The sequence below is a fragment of the Myripristis murdjan genome, chromosome 5, assembly GCF_902150065.1.
Source record: "Myripristis murdjan chromosome 5, fMyrMur1.1, whole genome shotgun sequence".
Lineage (NCBI taxonomy): Eukaryota > Metazoa > Chordata > Actinopteri > Holocentriformes > Holocentridae > Myripristis > Myripristis murdjan.
The window spans coordinates 3,866,366-3,882,210 of NC_043984.1; the positions used below are offsets into that span (position 1 = coordinate 3,866,366).

The following is a 15,845-nucleotide window of genomic DNA, read 5'->3' on the forward strand; positions in this document are numbered from 1 at the left end:
ACTGCTATAACAGAGCAGCAAAACCTGAGTTAGAACTATTAAAACTTCTGTTGCAGTGTAAATAAGCGTTCCACTCTCAGGTATAGAGCTATGAACATAAATGAGCAAATAAATAATGTGTGCATGTCCCAGTGCCCCCAATTAGTGTAGACATGCATTGTTGTATGGCTAATTGTCTTGTTCCTTTGAGTCTTTTAACATACTCCCAAGACAAGGGGGGTAGGTGGGGGGATCAAACCCGAGGACCAGCTGTGCATGTAAAAACCTCTTGATGGCTCATTCAATGCATCATCGGCCTATTCTGGCACCAACAGTAACTGCACACAGTCGTCTCTGCTGGGGTTGTTTACCTCTGTTGTTTACCTCCACAGAGCTACACCACAATAATACTTTTTGTATTATTGTTTTTGTCCCCAATAATACAATAATACTTTAAGCTTTTCTATTGCATTTGAATATTGGCATGTAGAACTTGAAGGGGAATACCACTCAAGTTTAGCATTCACATATGTTATTCATATGACCTAGGGCAAATGAATTATTTTTTATGACCATAAACAATTACTTCCCACCGCTAAAGCCTAAAAATATAATCTGTGATGCTGTACTGATGTACAGCCTGGAGCAGCTCCATTCATAATAAAAGGGATTGTGAGTTTGTGGGCTCATGCTACATTTATCTGAACGTTAACATCTAAATGTGTTTTATGCTATAGGTTCCAACCCAGAAAATGAGTTATTTTAAAACCTTCCTGTGTACTGTCATCTTTTCCAGTTACTTATCTGTGTAGCTAAACATTAGTGTGACATTGCAGGCAAACTCTTCTCTTTTGTCTCTGCTCAAAAGAAAGTAGCGAATGTTCCCTTGAACAAACAACACACAGAGAATAGCACAAAACTGAAATTTATAGGCTCTCGCACAGCTTGTCCTCTGAGACCATCTGAGTCAAATGAGTGTGTGGCTTTAATTTGCCAAATTGTAGGCTGAATCATGTAATGTTGTCCTATGATCTCTGTGGGCATTGACTGCTATAAATTGGAATTACACGGGCTATTAATCACAGTTTAGGTGTACACCTCATCATCATCTGCAATTTCAGGTGAGCTTGTAACTTTAACCAGCATTCCTACAGCTGATGCAGCTTCATATGTATAATTTGCTGTGGCCAGGTGTGAAGATGTTTGTATAATCTTTTCAATAAATCATTGTATTTATATGATTTTCTGTGTCTGTTTTTGCAACACATGCAGGCCTTTGGTGTCATGGATCTGTGTGTCACCATCAAGGGGGTCTCCTTCCTCTTGCAAACAGGTATGGGCATCTTGGGGAACACGGTGGTACTGATGGCTTATGCCCACATTGTTTATGCTGAACGCACACTCCTTCCTGTGGACATGATCCTGTGCCATCTGGCCTTTGCCAACCTGATGCTGTTGCTCACCCGCTGTGTCCCCCAAACCATGACTGTGTTTGGACTGAGGGACCTGCTGAATGATGCCGGCTGCAAGGTGGTGATCTACTCTTACCGCATCGGCCGAGCCCTCTCGGTGTGCATCACCTGTATGCTGAGTGTATTCCAGGCAGCAACTGTTGCCCCTGCCGGGCCTCGCCTGTCCAGGCTGAAGGCTATGCTTCCGTCCCTCATCCTCCCCACCTTTGCAGGGCTGTGGCTCCTAAACATGGCCATATGCATTGCAGCCCCATTCTTCTCTATAGCTCCGCGTAATGGCACAGTACCAGCGTTCACCCTCAACCTGGGCTTCTGCCATGTGGATTTCAGAGACAACCTGTCATATGTGATCAACGGGGCGGCTGTCACAGGGAGGGATTTTGCCTTTGTCGGCCTAATGCTGGCCTCCAGCGGTTACATCCTCTTGCTTCTTCACCGCCACAGTCATCAAGTAAGGAAGATCCGTCGATCTCAACATGGAGGAGCAGAGACCAGGGCGGCCAAAACAGTGGTCACCCTAGTGGTCCTGTATGTGGTCTTCTTCGGAATTGACAACATAATTTGGATTTATATGCTGACGGTGGCTAAAGTGTCACCCGTGGTGGCTGACATGAGGGTATTCTTCTCCTCCTGCTATGCCTCGCTCAGCCCTTACTTTATCATTTCCTCCAACAAGAAGGTCAAGATGAAGATTGTGTGTACAGCTGAACAGGATCAGCCGTCGGTGGACACTCAGGAGTCGAGTGACAAATGACTTTTTCTATCTTAACAGACTGAACTGAGGCATGATCAGACAGAGACACTGTAACTTCACACCTTATTTTGTGCATGTGTGCTTAGGTTTCTTTATCTATCTGAACCATGGACCCATTGAGCCAGCAGCTGTGGTGCAGTAATGTTTGGGTTCTGTTTTTAACCATCTCCTGATATTAAAATGTACTACTAGGCTTACAAGTATGTTTCAGACATATATTGTGTTTATATGTAATCACGCGGTGAACCACACCCTCGGCTCATCATCTCGTCTCTCTCCCTGTCTTCTATATCTCTGGATCTCTGTGTACTTGGGCGCGCGCTGTAATCGCGTTCATGTGCTACCACGATGCGCTCTGATTGGCTACATGTCACGCACGCACAACTTCAGGGAAGCGTGTAAACACAACAAACCCCGGAAAAGGGAAGCGGAAGGCACAGCTAAATGTTAATAAAAAAGATAATTTAGTGCCGTACGCGACACCTGAAAGGAACGTATATTCGTATGGAAAACCTTTCTCCAAAAAGCTCTTGCGTTTTATTCAGCGAAACCTCCCGGCCGCTGCAGTTTCACGTGAGGACGGGAGGTGATAGCGTGCGGTATGAGACGTTACATTAGCTAGTCAGCTGAATGTTATGGGGCGCTGTTGACGAGTTGCTCCGTCTCTCCTGACATTGATGACAAGAACACTCTCAGTAAGCGGTTGCCGTGTTTTGGGATGATTACCTAGGAGGCTTTTCCATTTTGTCCCCATATCGAGCTGCACTTTGTTGTTTCAGGTAAGTTTCACTTTTGCTACTAGCTAATGGATAGCTTGCGTTAGCTGGCGTTGACGGTTAACGTTACAATAGCTCGAGCAGCGTTAGTTTGCTTAATGTTGTGCATGCTTCAAAGCTCAAACGTTGGCTACACGACAGCAGTTAGTCTCTCTCAGATTTTTGCCTCTTTGTCGTTTTAGTTACTTGCTGGTGTTGAGTGTCGTTCGTCATTGTTTTTGTGTCTGCTATTATCTCGGATTCAGTGTGGATGTTCTGTTTTTTTTTTTTGTTCTGTGAAAGTCTGGATTACAGTTCAGTCCCATCCTGTCCCCTGTTCTGTGTGAAATGACCTGACACCGAGTCCACTGGTTCCTCCATCAGATGGCAATGGCGAGAATAGCCTGGTATCAAGAGAAGGTAATGGCGATGGCAGTTTTATTTATATAGCACATTTCAGTACAAGTAAGCGCGATGAGTTTTACATTCAAAGACAAAACCTAAAAAATGCAGTCACAAACATGAGATAACATAATCACTTAACATAGTTTAAGAATATAAGCATGAGTAAGATGCAGAAACTGAATCAGTGATGCAAACACCCACCATACATCAGACATGCCACACAACATTTAAAAACATCAACACAGCCAAAAAGAAACCCCTGCCTATCACGTGGGCAGATATAACCTTCTTCTTACAAATGTATAAGAAGCAGTGCCACCACACACACACACACACACACACACACACACACACACACACTCACAGAAGCAGTAACTTTCCAGAGCTCAGGTCAGCAGGCACTTTGTTCCAGAGAGCAGGACGACAGTATCTGAAGGTACTCTCACCAAACTTGGATCAAATTCTATGTACAGCTAGAGGGCTTCTGCCTGATAACCCGGGAGGCGTGATCAGGTTATAATCAGTGAGCAAGTTCAGTTGTTCAATCGAATAGATACTAATTGAATAGATTACACATCTGTAGAAACATTTGACACTTGAAACCAGATTTAAATGTTGTATTGTTGCAACAGATCGGGGCCTATGATCAACAAGTCTGGGAGAAATCCCTGGAGAAGACGGATCTGAATGTAAGACAACTGATTCAAGTCTCAACCGCTGTCCAAAGATCATTGTCAAATACTGTGCACTAACTTCCATGACCACTAACTCCCTAATGCTATTCACATAGGGCATTGACAGCAAACCAAAGAGGACTGGTCACATCAAGCCAGACCTCATTGATGTTGATCTAGTAAGAGGTGAGAGTGAATACAATCTGTTTAGTCTGCAGTGCGTATATCAGTCTCAGAGTCATGTATTGTGATTTGAATAAAATAATGGAGAGGACACACTCTTCTCCCTCAAGGCTCCACATTCAGCAAAGCCAAGCCAGTGAGTCCCTGGACAGCTCTGACTCGAAAGGGCCTGGTCAGAGTGTTGCTGTTCCCTTTCTTCTTCCAGTGGTGGATACAGGTGACCTCCAAGTACATCTCCTCATGTATCCTGTTGCTTTACTTTATGCAAGGTAAGCTCAGCTCAAATCCAAGCTCCATTACACTCCATGCCCCCATTTGTCAGGGATCACCCATATTTGCAGTGGTAATAGTTCCCAGCATTCACACCTGAGCAATAGAGAAACACCTCTTCAGTAAACATGAATTCTCTTTTAATGTGTCCCTTAAGAGCACTTATTGTTTACTGTTGATATTTTGTTATGTTCCACTGTCTTCAGTGGCAGCAGCGGTGCTGTACTTGGAGGTCCCTGGGGCAAGTCCCAGTGAGGTGTTTGGGCCCATGTGTCTGATGCTGCTGCTGGGTACTGTGCACTGCCAGATTGTGTCGACTGAATCCAGCCGGAGCCCCTCAGGCAGTCCAGCTGCCAGCAGCACCACCAGCCCTGCTCGGAGAAGGAGGTGGGTCTCTCATTGTTAGGCACTGCACGCACATTGCTTGTAGTAACACCCCCTAAATTCCCTTGCACATTCATAAACTCCAATGTTACACACAAAGATTCACCTGCAGATTTTTCATCAATCCATACTTTCTGCTGAAGCTTTTCGGATACTCTCAATAATGTTCTCACTCCTATGGTTTTAAGCCATTTTATCATCATATCCACAATCTGTATGTTTCCAACAGGCCAAGGAAGGTCAGAGGGCAAAAAAAAACGGAAGAAAAGGAAGATAGCGGGGATACAGAACAACAGGAGCCCTGGCAGCTTGAAGACAACCAGCGGTTATACAGAACAGAGGAGAGACGGGTACACTCAGTTATCTCATTGAGTTGATATTCAATCTCAATTGTGCAGCATGAAGCAGGGCATGAAACTAACTTTTTTGGTCACAGTGACTTGTGGATTCAGAATTTCATCATCCATTTCAGCAGCAAAAGAAATTTTCAGATTAGCAAACATGGAGTGAATACTGGTGTGCTACCTACATTAAGGGGCTTGTAGAACTGACAGACCTGTGTGCCAGAGAGAGTTAGAAAAGTATCTCCAAGATTAAACTTGTCTCACAGACAGGAGATAAATTAGTATCAATACATGGCAAAGACAGTGCACTGTAGTCTGCAGAGCTTTAGCCTTCAGGGCTCTAATTCCACTGTATCTGTGGCTTGTTGGTTCAGAACAAATTTACTCTCAACAACTTTTTTTTTTTAACCTATACATGCATTCAGCTGTAACTATTACTTATGATATTTTACTAGGCTGATTTAATTATGATAATTCAGTTGTCCCCTTCATTTTTTCCCTCACAGAACCATAAAAGGAAGTCAGGGTTTGGGGCATCTGATGAACTCTCCAGTGAGGAAGAGGAGGAGGGGCATGCAATTGAAGTGGTTCTCCCTCTTTCCCATCAAGAGAGACACCCTGCTTCAACTTGGCAGACCTCTTCATCAGTCCTTAGGAAACGAAGTCTTAAGTCATTGTCAAAATCCACACTGAGAAGTCAGGTAAACCTTGCACACAGCAGCCATTGTGTGTGTATGTGTGTGTGTGTGTGTGTTTTTTTTAACAGTGTGCTTTTATTTTGTGTGTTGTGGGTGTGTGGTGCATATATGGAGATATATGTAATATACCCACCTGTACAGGAGGATTTACCTTATACCAGGGGTGGAGAATGTAGTTCCTATCAAGGGGCGTGCGAGTACAGTTTGTCTCAATAATTTTGTTGATATATTAATATTAGTAATAAGAATGGTTGAATTAGCATGCTTTTAATTGCTGAAGTGTCACATTAACCTTAATGCGATGGCCAGAACTGCCTCTCTCTGGCAAGGCGTCTGATGTCAGAAGGTAGTGATGATGATTCCACAGTCAGATCTGATGTGATCAAACACAAAAACCAGAAAATTAAAAACAGGAAAACAAACAGGACATCTTCAATATAAACAAATGGGAGTGCAGAAACCCCCCAGTATAGGTGAATGTTACTTTTGAAAGTAACTAGTTGTATTTTATTAAAAAAGATATTGATAATCATAATAATTATTACTAACTTGGTACACTGTAGCACTGTCTATTTCAAAAGGCAAAACATTAGATTACTCAGGCATTACAAAAAAAATCGTCGTATATAGCACACACACACACAGATAATATTTTCTTACCCTTTCCCACTTTCCGGAATTTCCTGTATGCCATATAAATAAACATGCTGTTCTGTCAAACTGTTTGATTTGAAAACAGGAAGGAAGTGGGGCTCCTGCCAAGGACAGCAAGGTGAAGCCTCGGGAACTGGAGCGCCTCAGACCGAGCGGGGGCTCTCGGCCCGCTTCTGACACTGATGACACAATGTGGGAGGAGCTTCTCCAAGGGCCTGACTCAGCCTCCACGGGCAGCACTGACAGTGAGGGGGAGGGCAGGTACAGTGCTGGCGTGACACTCCCCCAAGCCACCACTCTGAGCAGTGATGATGAGAGCCTACAGCAAGGAATCACTGGAGTGAGTCTGACTGTTCTGCAGTCGTCCTCAGCTGGTTCAGCTAGTGGACTCAAAACTGGCCTTTATTTATCAGAAAAAATTACCTGAGAAAACATGTTGGCTGTAGACAAATTATTGTTGATTCGTCCATGGATGTCAATGCCTCAAATTGTCTAGCAAATTGGATACAACTTGACATTATTATAACTGATGTTGAATGTAATGGAGAGTATATAGTTTGAGAGAGATTATGTAAAGTAGATAGAAAATGGCTATTTAGTGTGTCAGTGGTTCTTTTTCATTTGATTTGGTGATTGACGATTACTTGGCAGGGGTGGCGGCTGCAGGTTTGCTACGCCTAGTGTGCGCACTTCCGACAGAATCAGTAATGCAGAAACAGCACTGGGTGGTGTGTGTGTGTGTGTGTTTGTTTGTGTGTGTGTGTGTGTGTGTGTCGGGTGGACGGTGGAGGCAGGGTGATGGTTTCTATCCATCGCCGATTGCCGATTCAATTGTCAATTGGTCCAAGCCTCATGCAGACACACTATTTGGCAAGCTAAAGTTACTGCTCCATGGCATCCATTGTCTTAAATCTCAGCTCTTGCTAATTGCTTAGCTTACTTGATCTTGCCAAATAATGAGCCTGCATCTAGGTATGAAAACTGTGATAACTTGTTGATAATTGTTTATTATTGACGTATAAAGTTTTTATTTCCTAATTAATAACCTAATTATGAACAATTTATAAACAGTTTACAATGGTAGTCAGGTAGGGTATAAGGGTAGTAATTAGGGTAGTAAAGTGTATCTTCAGCCATCTCCCACAAGCTAATCCTGGGTTACACCCTACTGTTTGTGAACCACTACTGTCTGCATTCATACTGTATTTGCTTTGCACATACCTTGTCAGTCCTTTTTAAAGCCTTTGAGGAATGCATGTGATCCATTGTGTTTGACTGCAGGGCCAGCTGTCTTGGCTGCAGGCATGCCACCCATCCAAGGACCGTGTCAGTGCCATAATATGGGAGCAGGGCGAGTGTAAGAAAGCAGACATGTCAGTATTGGAGATCAGTGGGATCATCCTCACACGGGTACTCCTCCAATAGACCTCTTATTCACATCAGTATTTTGTATATTCATCCCGATTAAGGAGTGACCACTCTGATCAAATTCTTAGTGGCATGTGCTAGGCAGACGTGGACCAGATTGTGTTTGCAAATAGTTTTCATTCTTGGTATTAGTCTGCTTCAGTGGCAGATGGATGGAGTTTGCTGCATAGGACAAAAAAATCGCCTCCAGAAAGTTTGCACAAGCACAGGGATGACTCCAGTTGAAAACTTACCTCATACTAGCCAAATCCTAGTGCAGTAAATACCACCCATCTGGTACTCCATCAGCTTTAAAACAAACACTACTGTTTGTATTGATATTTGTTGAGTTGGGTTGCTGTTTGGTATTTGATGTTTTACTTTTTTCATTAGTGTGGTGCTTTCACACCTTTATGAATTATAGGTGTGCTTTGGTGCAATTCAAGCATAAAGTTGCTATTTTGTTGCATTTTTCATCAGGTCCAGTTAATGTTCACATAGCCTTGTGTCAGGCAAACCAAAATATATAAACAAATGGCACATGATCAAAAAGGTTGTTCATCTATTAGACAGGCATTTTACAAGGGAAATCCCAGTCGAATAACAGCTATTGCAACAGCATGCAGTACTAGAAGATTGGAGCAACAACAACGTAACAATGTCGACCTTGGTATTTTTACGTGTTTCCACAAGCAGTCATGAATTGCTGGTGTCAGCCCATATTTCTGGAAGAGTCTCAGCTCATTGTTACTCTGTGTTTGTGCCGACTCATTTTGGCAGCATTAGCAGCTCTGTCTGGCTCATAGCTATGGGTGATGATAAAATCCACTTTCAAGTTTGGATTACATTCTCACTTGTAACAAATTGTACCTAGGAACCAGACCAACTCCAGATTTTTCAGGCAGACCACTGCTAAATTGTTTGGTCCACACCAGAGTTGAGATTTGTGTCAGACATATACACACACACATATATATATATATATATATATATATATATATATATATACATACATACATATATGTGTAGCCCCCTTAGACACATGTCTTACATGATCCATGTGTCATGTGTATGTATCATGTAAGTCAGACTGTTTCTGTCAGAGCCTCTTGTGTCACAGCATGACAAGATGATATCTCTTGTTAACAGGTGAAGTTAGTGGAGCAGGGCATGGGTTACCTCATGCTTGGCGGGCTGGTGACTGCTACCCTGGCACTACTTCCCTTCGCCTTCCGCTTGGTGCAGCATTTGGACATGTCCAGCCTCGGCTCGGTGTCATTGACAGAGCTGGGACAAATGGCTGCAGGGCCACCCGATGCCCAAGCCTACACCTTTTTCTTCATTACGACTGTGCAACGGGTCTGCCTCACAGGCCTGTTCTTCTTCATGATGTGTGTAGCTGAGAGGACTTACAAACAGGTGAGCAATAACTACTGTATAGCATTAATGTCTGAAAAACTGGTTTGGGAAGAGAGAGCTGTTCTATGGACTACGGTGCATATCTATCTATCTATCTATCTATCTATCTATCTATCTATCTGTATGTATATTCAAAAATACCTTGTATTGATTTTGTGAAGATATTGTAGGTTTTACAAAGATTTTTGATCATCATTAGTAATGTGAATATGATGACCAAGCATGTAGTGACAAATAACAGTACAGCAGCAACTTTAATAAGTTCAGATATCCAAAATCTCAGATTATATCTCATGTGACAATGTCGATATGCTGATATATTGCCTAGCCCAAAGCAGCAGAGCATAACAATTTCCACTTCAGTCAGTAATCATTTGTAGCATTCTGGCTGACTCTACTATTGTCCTTCAACAGAGACTCTTATTTGCCAAGTTCTTTAGCCACCTCACTTCAGCACGCAAGGCCAAGAAATCTGAGATCCCACATTTCAGGCTGAAGAAAGTGCAGAACATAAAGATGTGGTTATCCCTACGCTCCTTTCTCAAGGTTTGTGTCCTGCTTTGAGGTTCCATTCTGTTATTACACTGTTTTCACCACCAGAGGGGCATGACAGTCTTTCCTCTGTTTGATATGGATTCTCATTGATTCTCTTGTTCGATACAGAGACGAGGGCCCCAGCGCTCTGTCGATGTGATTGTCTCCACTATCTTCCTCTTAGCGCTTTCCATTTCCTTCATCATTTGTGCGCAGGTCAGTCATATCCGCTGTAACGGATTTCATGTGAAGAAAGGAGACTTAAGAAATCATGCATATATATGGGAAATACAGATTTTCTTGTGAAACACTAATTTGTTGGCTGTTATTTTTTGTTAAGTTAAAATTTAAAAGTCAGATATAGAATGTTTTCTTTTGATGGTATGTCTATGCCCATATTCCAGAAATCTTGATTTCCCTCACAAGCGAAATGCCAGAAGCAACCAGTTAAAGCAATACTTGGTTTCCTAAGGGATGCTGTGACATTTCATGCATGCTCCTGTTTCAGCTTCTGCACAGTCACAAGACATTCCTGGACTCTCTGACCAACTGGGAGCTGATGGTGTGGGGCTCGTCCCTCATCCTCTTCCTGTTTCGGCTGGCTACCCTGGGCTCTGAGACCAACTGCAAATACAGCAATGCCTCAGTGCTGCTGACTGAGCAGGTGAGTATGTGTGTCTGTAGTAGGGCTGAACGATTTGGGAAAATAATCTAATTGCGATTTTTTTCCCCCAATATTGCGATTGCGATTGCGATTTAATATGCAATTTTTTATTTTACCCCCCCCCCCCCCCAAAAAAAAACAAAAAAACAAAATCGTAATGATTAATTTAAATTTGACCAACACAATATTAGATACATTTTGTATACAATGTTCTTTCCCATAGGCTGGGCCAATTTGTTAGAATTAAATTAAAAGATGTATGACTTGAAATAAATGACATTTTTATTTCACTGCTCATTACAGAATACAGAAACATAAGAACAACAAATCTGTGGGTTTGCCACTCTGCATTTAAGTAATTTAAACCAAGTCACTGTAAGAAAAAGGTAGTGTAAAAAGTAACAACACAAGGCATGCACTTTTTAAACACTGTGCAAAATTTACAGTCTTAAAAAAAAAATAATAAATTAAAATTATATGTATCTTACTGCTCCCAAGTCAGTAACACACACACACACAACATGATAACTTACCATTGGCAAGATGTAATGTGTGCCCAAAACACTGGAGCCTCATCCATTCATTCAGCTGAGCAGCCAGCACCATATTTGATGCGTTGTCTGTCGTGATACAGACATGTTTTTCCTCGTGGAGATCCCAGCTGTTGCGCAATGGCCTCTGGCTCAACGGAGCAGTCAGAAACTGACACAAGTGAGACTTTAGTCTCGAAGAGGAACAGCACATCGGTGGTGTGGAATTATTTTGGTTTCAAAAAAGATGTTGTGCAGCGGCAAGTGTTGTGCAGAACATGCCGTGCTACCGTTGCTACTTCACAGGGTAACACTTTCAAACATTTCGGTCAGTGATCCCTGTCTTGAGGTATTTGGCTTGCCAGGCGCACTGGTGCTCGGCATTTTGGCCAGACAACTGTCATAAATGGTTTTGTGGTATTTTTTTAAGTGCTGGAACAAGTTCGTAGTGTTACCCCGTGAAGTAGCAACGGTAGCACGGCATGTTCTGCACAACATCTTTTTTGAAACCAAAATAATTCCACACCACCGACATGCTCTTCCTCTTCGAGACTAAAGTCTCACTTGTGTCAGTTTCTGACTGCTCCGTTGAGCCAGAGGCCATTACGCAACAGGTTCAAGGGCAGGATGAAAAGTTGGTGCAGCTGAGAGCTCCACTCGCTGTAGCTCGCATCTCATGACCAACTTATAATCACGCAAGTTGCAGTTAGGAAATCGCGTTTTATCATATTTCGATATTATCGCAAATGCAATTAATCGTTCAGCCCTAGTCTATAGCACAAAACAGACACAGTGAAAGAAACATGAACACAAAATCTAGAAAGTCTGCAGCAATTTGAAACAAAATTGCAGTCTTTCAAACAAACTTGAATGTGTAGGAGCACATATCATGATGACATCACTCGTTTTGTTCCTGTGTTGATCTTTGACACTGTTCCTCTGTGATTTTTTTGTAATTGTTTTGTTTTTGCAAATACTGGCTATAGTATTTCTTCTTGATAACATTTAACTAAACGAATTAACTGTTTATCATGCATATGTGTAACTGTTTTTTTTTTTTGTTTGTTTTTTGTTTTGTTTTTTTTAGATCAATTTATATCTTAAGATGGAGAAGAAGCCCAACAAGAAAGAAGAGCTCAATATAGTGAACAATGTTTTGAAACTTGCAACAAAACTGATGAAAGTAAGGATGAGTTCAGCCTTTATGGTTTACAGCCTAGGTTCCCTGTTCGATAAAACTAATTCATCATACACTTGTGGTTTGGTTTGTGTGTGTGTGTGTGTGTGTGTGTGTGTGTGTGTGTGTGTGTGTGTGTATATGTATATAGATAGATAGATAGATAGATAATGAGAGATTTTTAATTCTGAGGTGTGCTATTCTTTGAAATTGTGGTCTTTGACCCTTTTTGCCCAGAAGGTTGGGCACTCCTGTCGTCAAGCGTACAGAACTGTTCATTCCTTTCCCCTACCTGCACCAGGAGCTGGACACTCCATTCAGACTGCTGGGCCTGACAGTGAACCCTCTGATCTACAACATCACCAGAGTGGTCATCCTGTCTGCTTTGTCTGCTGTGGTTAGTGACCTGCTCGGCTTCAACATCAGAGTGAGTGAACTGCTGGTGGTAACAGTTCAAATTACAGCTCAAGAAGAAGGGGGAATCGAAAACTTGTTTTTAAATGCAGTGGATCAGTGCTCCCAAGCTGCTGCCAAATCCAATCATCTGAGCCATAATGAAATTAATTAAATGTATGATAGGAGAATGATGAGCTGATAATGTATTACAGATTATTGTTTTGTTTTGTTGTATAAATTGCACACTATTATTATTATTGCTCACATGGCCTAAAGGACCTTACCAGTGATTTTGCATTTTTAGCATAATATCTGTTAAATGTATATTGTTTCTGTTAATCTTTTCCCAAAGCAAGCAGTTTTATTTTAGCACTCTGGTATAATTTTGCCAGCCATTGGTTTCCATTCATTCCACTACGATATGAAAATGAACTTTCAGAAACTTCAAACTTTCTTCACACCAGTACTTCATCATCTTCGAAGTTGTCCACATTAACTTTCCCTAAAGCAGCAGCACTCTTGTGTTTTGATGACTTGAAATTGGGTGGAGTGAAATGGTCCCCTCAGCAGAAAATAGGCCCCATGCAAACATTTACGTTAGGGCTGCAACAACGAATCGATAAAGTCGATAAAAATCGATTATTAAAAGTGTTGGCAACGAATTTCGTTATCGTTTTGTTGTGTCACGTGATTAACGTGTCACGTGATTAACGTGTCACTCACCGTGTCGCGGAGCAGTTTCCTTCACCTGCGGACGGAGCTGAGATGAGCCGCTGTCATGACAGAGGTGGAGGAAACGGTCTGACCCAAATCTTTTAAGTGTGGGAGAACTTAAACATAAAAGTAGAGTGCAGCATTCATGGCACGGGGAGGCACAGAGTGCACGGACACGCACGCGCGCGCACACCCACACCATCATTTTTTCTCTATTGCTCATTTGCACGTCACATCAATAACATAATGTCACCGTGTGGATCATTAACGTTGTTGTAGTGGGCTTCCTCATATAGTTTGTGAAGTAGCAGCTTCAACCTGCTGAGAGGCTCTGACAGTCAGCAGGAGGAGATGAGAGCAGGAGGCATCTAGCGCACATAATGTATGGAAGCCTTATAGTGGAAAAAATGAAACTGGTCACTACCAAATAATTTTAAACCACAATTCATACTGTAAATATCACTTTAACAGTGGAACTTTGTTGTTACGTCATCCCATTTGCACCTAAGTAAACATTTCCACAAATAGTTTTAAAAAAATATCTTTTAAAAATTATATTTTGGATGTTATGAGTTGTATCCCCCTCAGGGATGTGTAGCTTCACAGACACATTGCTGTATTTTTTCAAAGTGGTGTGTGAAACCATTAAGAATAATATAGTCAGTCTCCAATTAATTTAACATTTCTTTCGTTTTTTTTAATTATTTATAATTTAATATAACTTAAACAGCTCAGGGACATTCATGCAATATTGTTTGAGCACCTTTTTGCACCGTCAACTTAAAATAATGTTCTGTTTTTTAAAGGGGTGGAATTTTTTTCCGATTAATCAATGAATCGAAAAAATAATCGACAGATTAATTGATTATTAAAATAATCGTTAGTTGCAGCCCTAGTTTACACAACATATTATCAGTTCTGTGGTTTATGAATGATAACGTTATAGCCCCAGAAACATGACATTATAAGGTGGGTGTTTCAACCCAAAATTCAAATTTGAAAATTAAGAGATTTTGATTATATGTCATGAAATCTTAAGTAGCCTTGCATGATTGCCAAAATGGTTTGTTGGCATGCAAAATGTGGCAAATTGTAGTAAATTGGCTAAACATTCAAAATCACTAGTGTGGTCCATTAAAGACTCTGTGACCAGAGTATCTAAGCAGTCATGAATAGGTAGGCTATTCGGTGATAGCTAAGGAAACATTTTGCTTCAGCCTTGGCCACCTGGCACACAAACAAGCACCATAGCATGAGACTTTGACATGAAATGAAATTGAAGGTACCGCATCAAAGAAGAGAAAATGCTCCAACAAGAAGCAACAGTCCAGTTATTAGTGAGCAACTGGAGGGTGTCTCGAATTACATTGACAGTGTCACCTATCAAAGCCAAAGGGCCCATGATGACATCAGTGAACCCATAACTGTTCCAGGGATGCACCAATGGAGCTGATGCTGTGCTCTAACCTATATGAATAAATGCATATGCATAGTGTTGTTGTGCAGTTTGTGAGTGTGAGAGTTCAGGCTGAATGTGTGATCTTCCTCTAATATTTGATCTCCTTTGCTTAATCCCCAGCTGTGGAAAATCAAGCCTTAATGTGAATATGCCAAACCACTACCTGTTGGACACTGGAGACTAGAAACTCCTGCCGTCTACTTCAGCCAGTCACCTAAGTGTGCAAACCTACTGACAGTGTATTCGTCGTCTGTGCCTTCCAAGGAACATTGAACTCGCTGGATTTCATCCATCATTGACATGCATGGGGTGCTCTGACAATCGCTTACACGCCTTTGGCTGCTCGATTGGCACGGCAACAACACAGTTTCCGTCTGCCGCTCCACTAAACCAGTGCCTAACCTTTGACCCTTGAATGTCCCCCAAATCTATAGTGGGATAAAGCAGTAAGCTCTAATAACTTCTTTCAGGCCTATGAGGCATCCAGGTTTCCAGATGTGTGGACAAATGGTGAAATAGGAACTACAAGACAAATTCAGACAACATGTAGATATGTTGTGTTGTCATATTTGCATTTGTTTCTCCACAGTATAGTATGGTTAACTGTAAAACAAGCTGTGTTTCAAGCCAGTAAAATCAAAATGGGTAGCCAGCTGTATAAAGTGAATTTTCATAGGATTTAAATCTGCTTTCAACCTTTTGTAGTATTTAAGGAGGTTATACATTCTATCTTTCATGTGGGCTTTATTTATTTGGTGTTCAGTATTAGTGCTTCTACTTGTCATGGTACCTGTAGATCAAGACTCTTGGACCACCATCAATGCCATTGTATTGAAGACCACTGTTGACTACAATACCTATGCAAGCACAGTATAGTTATGCTTTAAGAAACTGTGTTTAATAGAAGAAAAGTGATTAAAGTGCTTTTTTCATCTATGGGTGTGGACGTTGATTTTCTATAAATGTGGGGAGA

General features: G+C 41.7%; 2 protein-coding genes across 2 annotated transcripts; both read left to right on the top strand.

Moving 5' to 3' along the window:
* The first annotated feature begins 1,263 nt into the window (after positions 1-1,263).
* Positions 1,264-2,205, top strand: ora1 (olfactory receptor class A related 1). The gene has a single exon (XM_030051289.1). It carries the CDS (start codon positions 1,264-1,266, stop codon positions 2,203-2,205), a length of 942 nt encoding a protein of 313 aa, XP_029907149.1.
* A 402-nt stretch (positions 2,206-2,607) lies between these two features.
* Positions 2,608-15,808, top strand: phtf1 (putative homeodomain transcription factor 1). The gene is made up of 17 exons (XM_030051283.1): positions 2,608-2,984; positions 3,264-3,380; positions 3,998-4,054; positions 4,156-4,225; positions 4,333-4,491; positions 4,699-4,879; positions 5,106-5,226; positions 5,727-5,921; positions 6,658-6,912; positions 7,854-7,982; positions 9,129-9,398; positions 9,813-9,944; positions 10,062-10,148; positions 10,441-10,596; positions 12,214-12,309; positions 12,605-12,730; positions 14,993-15,808. Exons 2-17 carry the CDS (start codon positions 3,345-3,347, stop codon positions 15,011-15,013), a joined length of 2,091 nt encoding a protein of 696 aa, XP_029907143.1. The 5' UTR covers positions 2,608-2,984; positions 3,264-3,344; the 3' UTR covers positions 15,014-15,808.
* Positions 15,809-15,845: the final 37 nt, after the last annotated feature.

Excerpts from the sequence above, each read along its gene's own strand:
- phtf1 (XM_030051283.1), top strand. The coding sequence starts at position 3,345 with ATGGCAATGGCGAGAATAGCCTGGTATCAAGAGAAG. Across the intron at positions 4,492-4,698 it reads GTTGCTTTACTTTATGCAAG|TGGCAGCAGCGGTGCTGTAC; the intron begins GTAAGCTCAGCT and ends CACTGTCTTCAG. Across the intron at positions 10,597-12,213 it reads CAGTGCTGCTGACTGAGCAG|ATCAATTTATATCTTAAGAT; the intron begins GTGAGTATGTGT and ends TGTTTTTTTTAG.
- ora1 (XM_030051289.1), top strand. The coding sequence starts at position 1,264 with ATGGATCTGTGTGTCACCATCAAGGGGGTCTCCTTCCTCTTGCAAACA.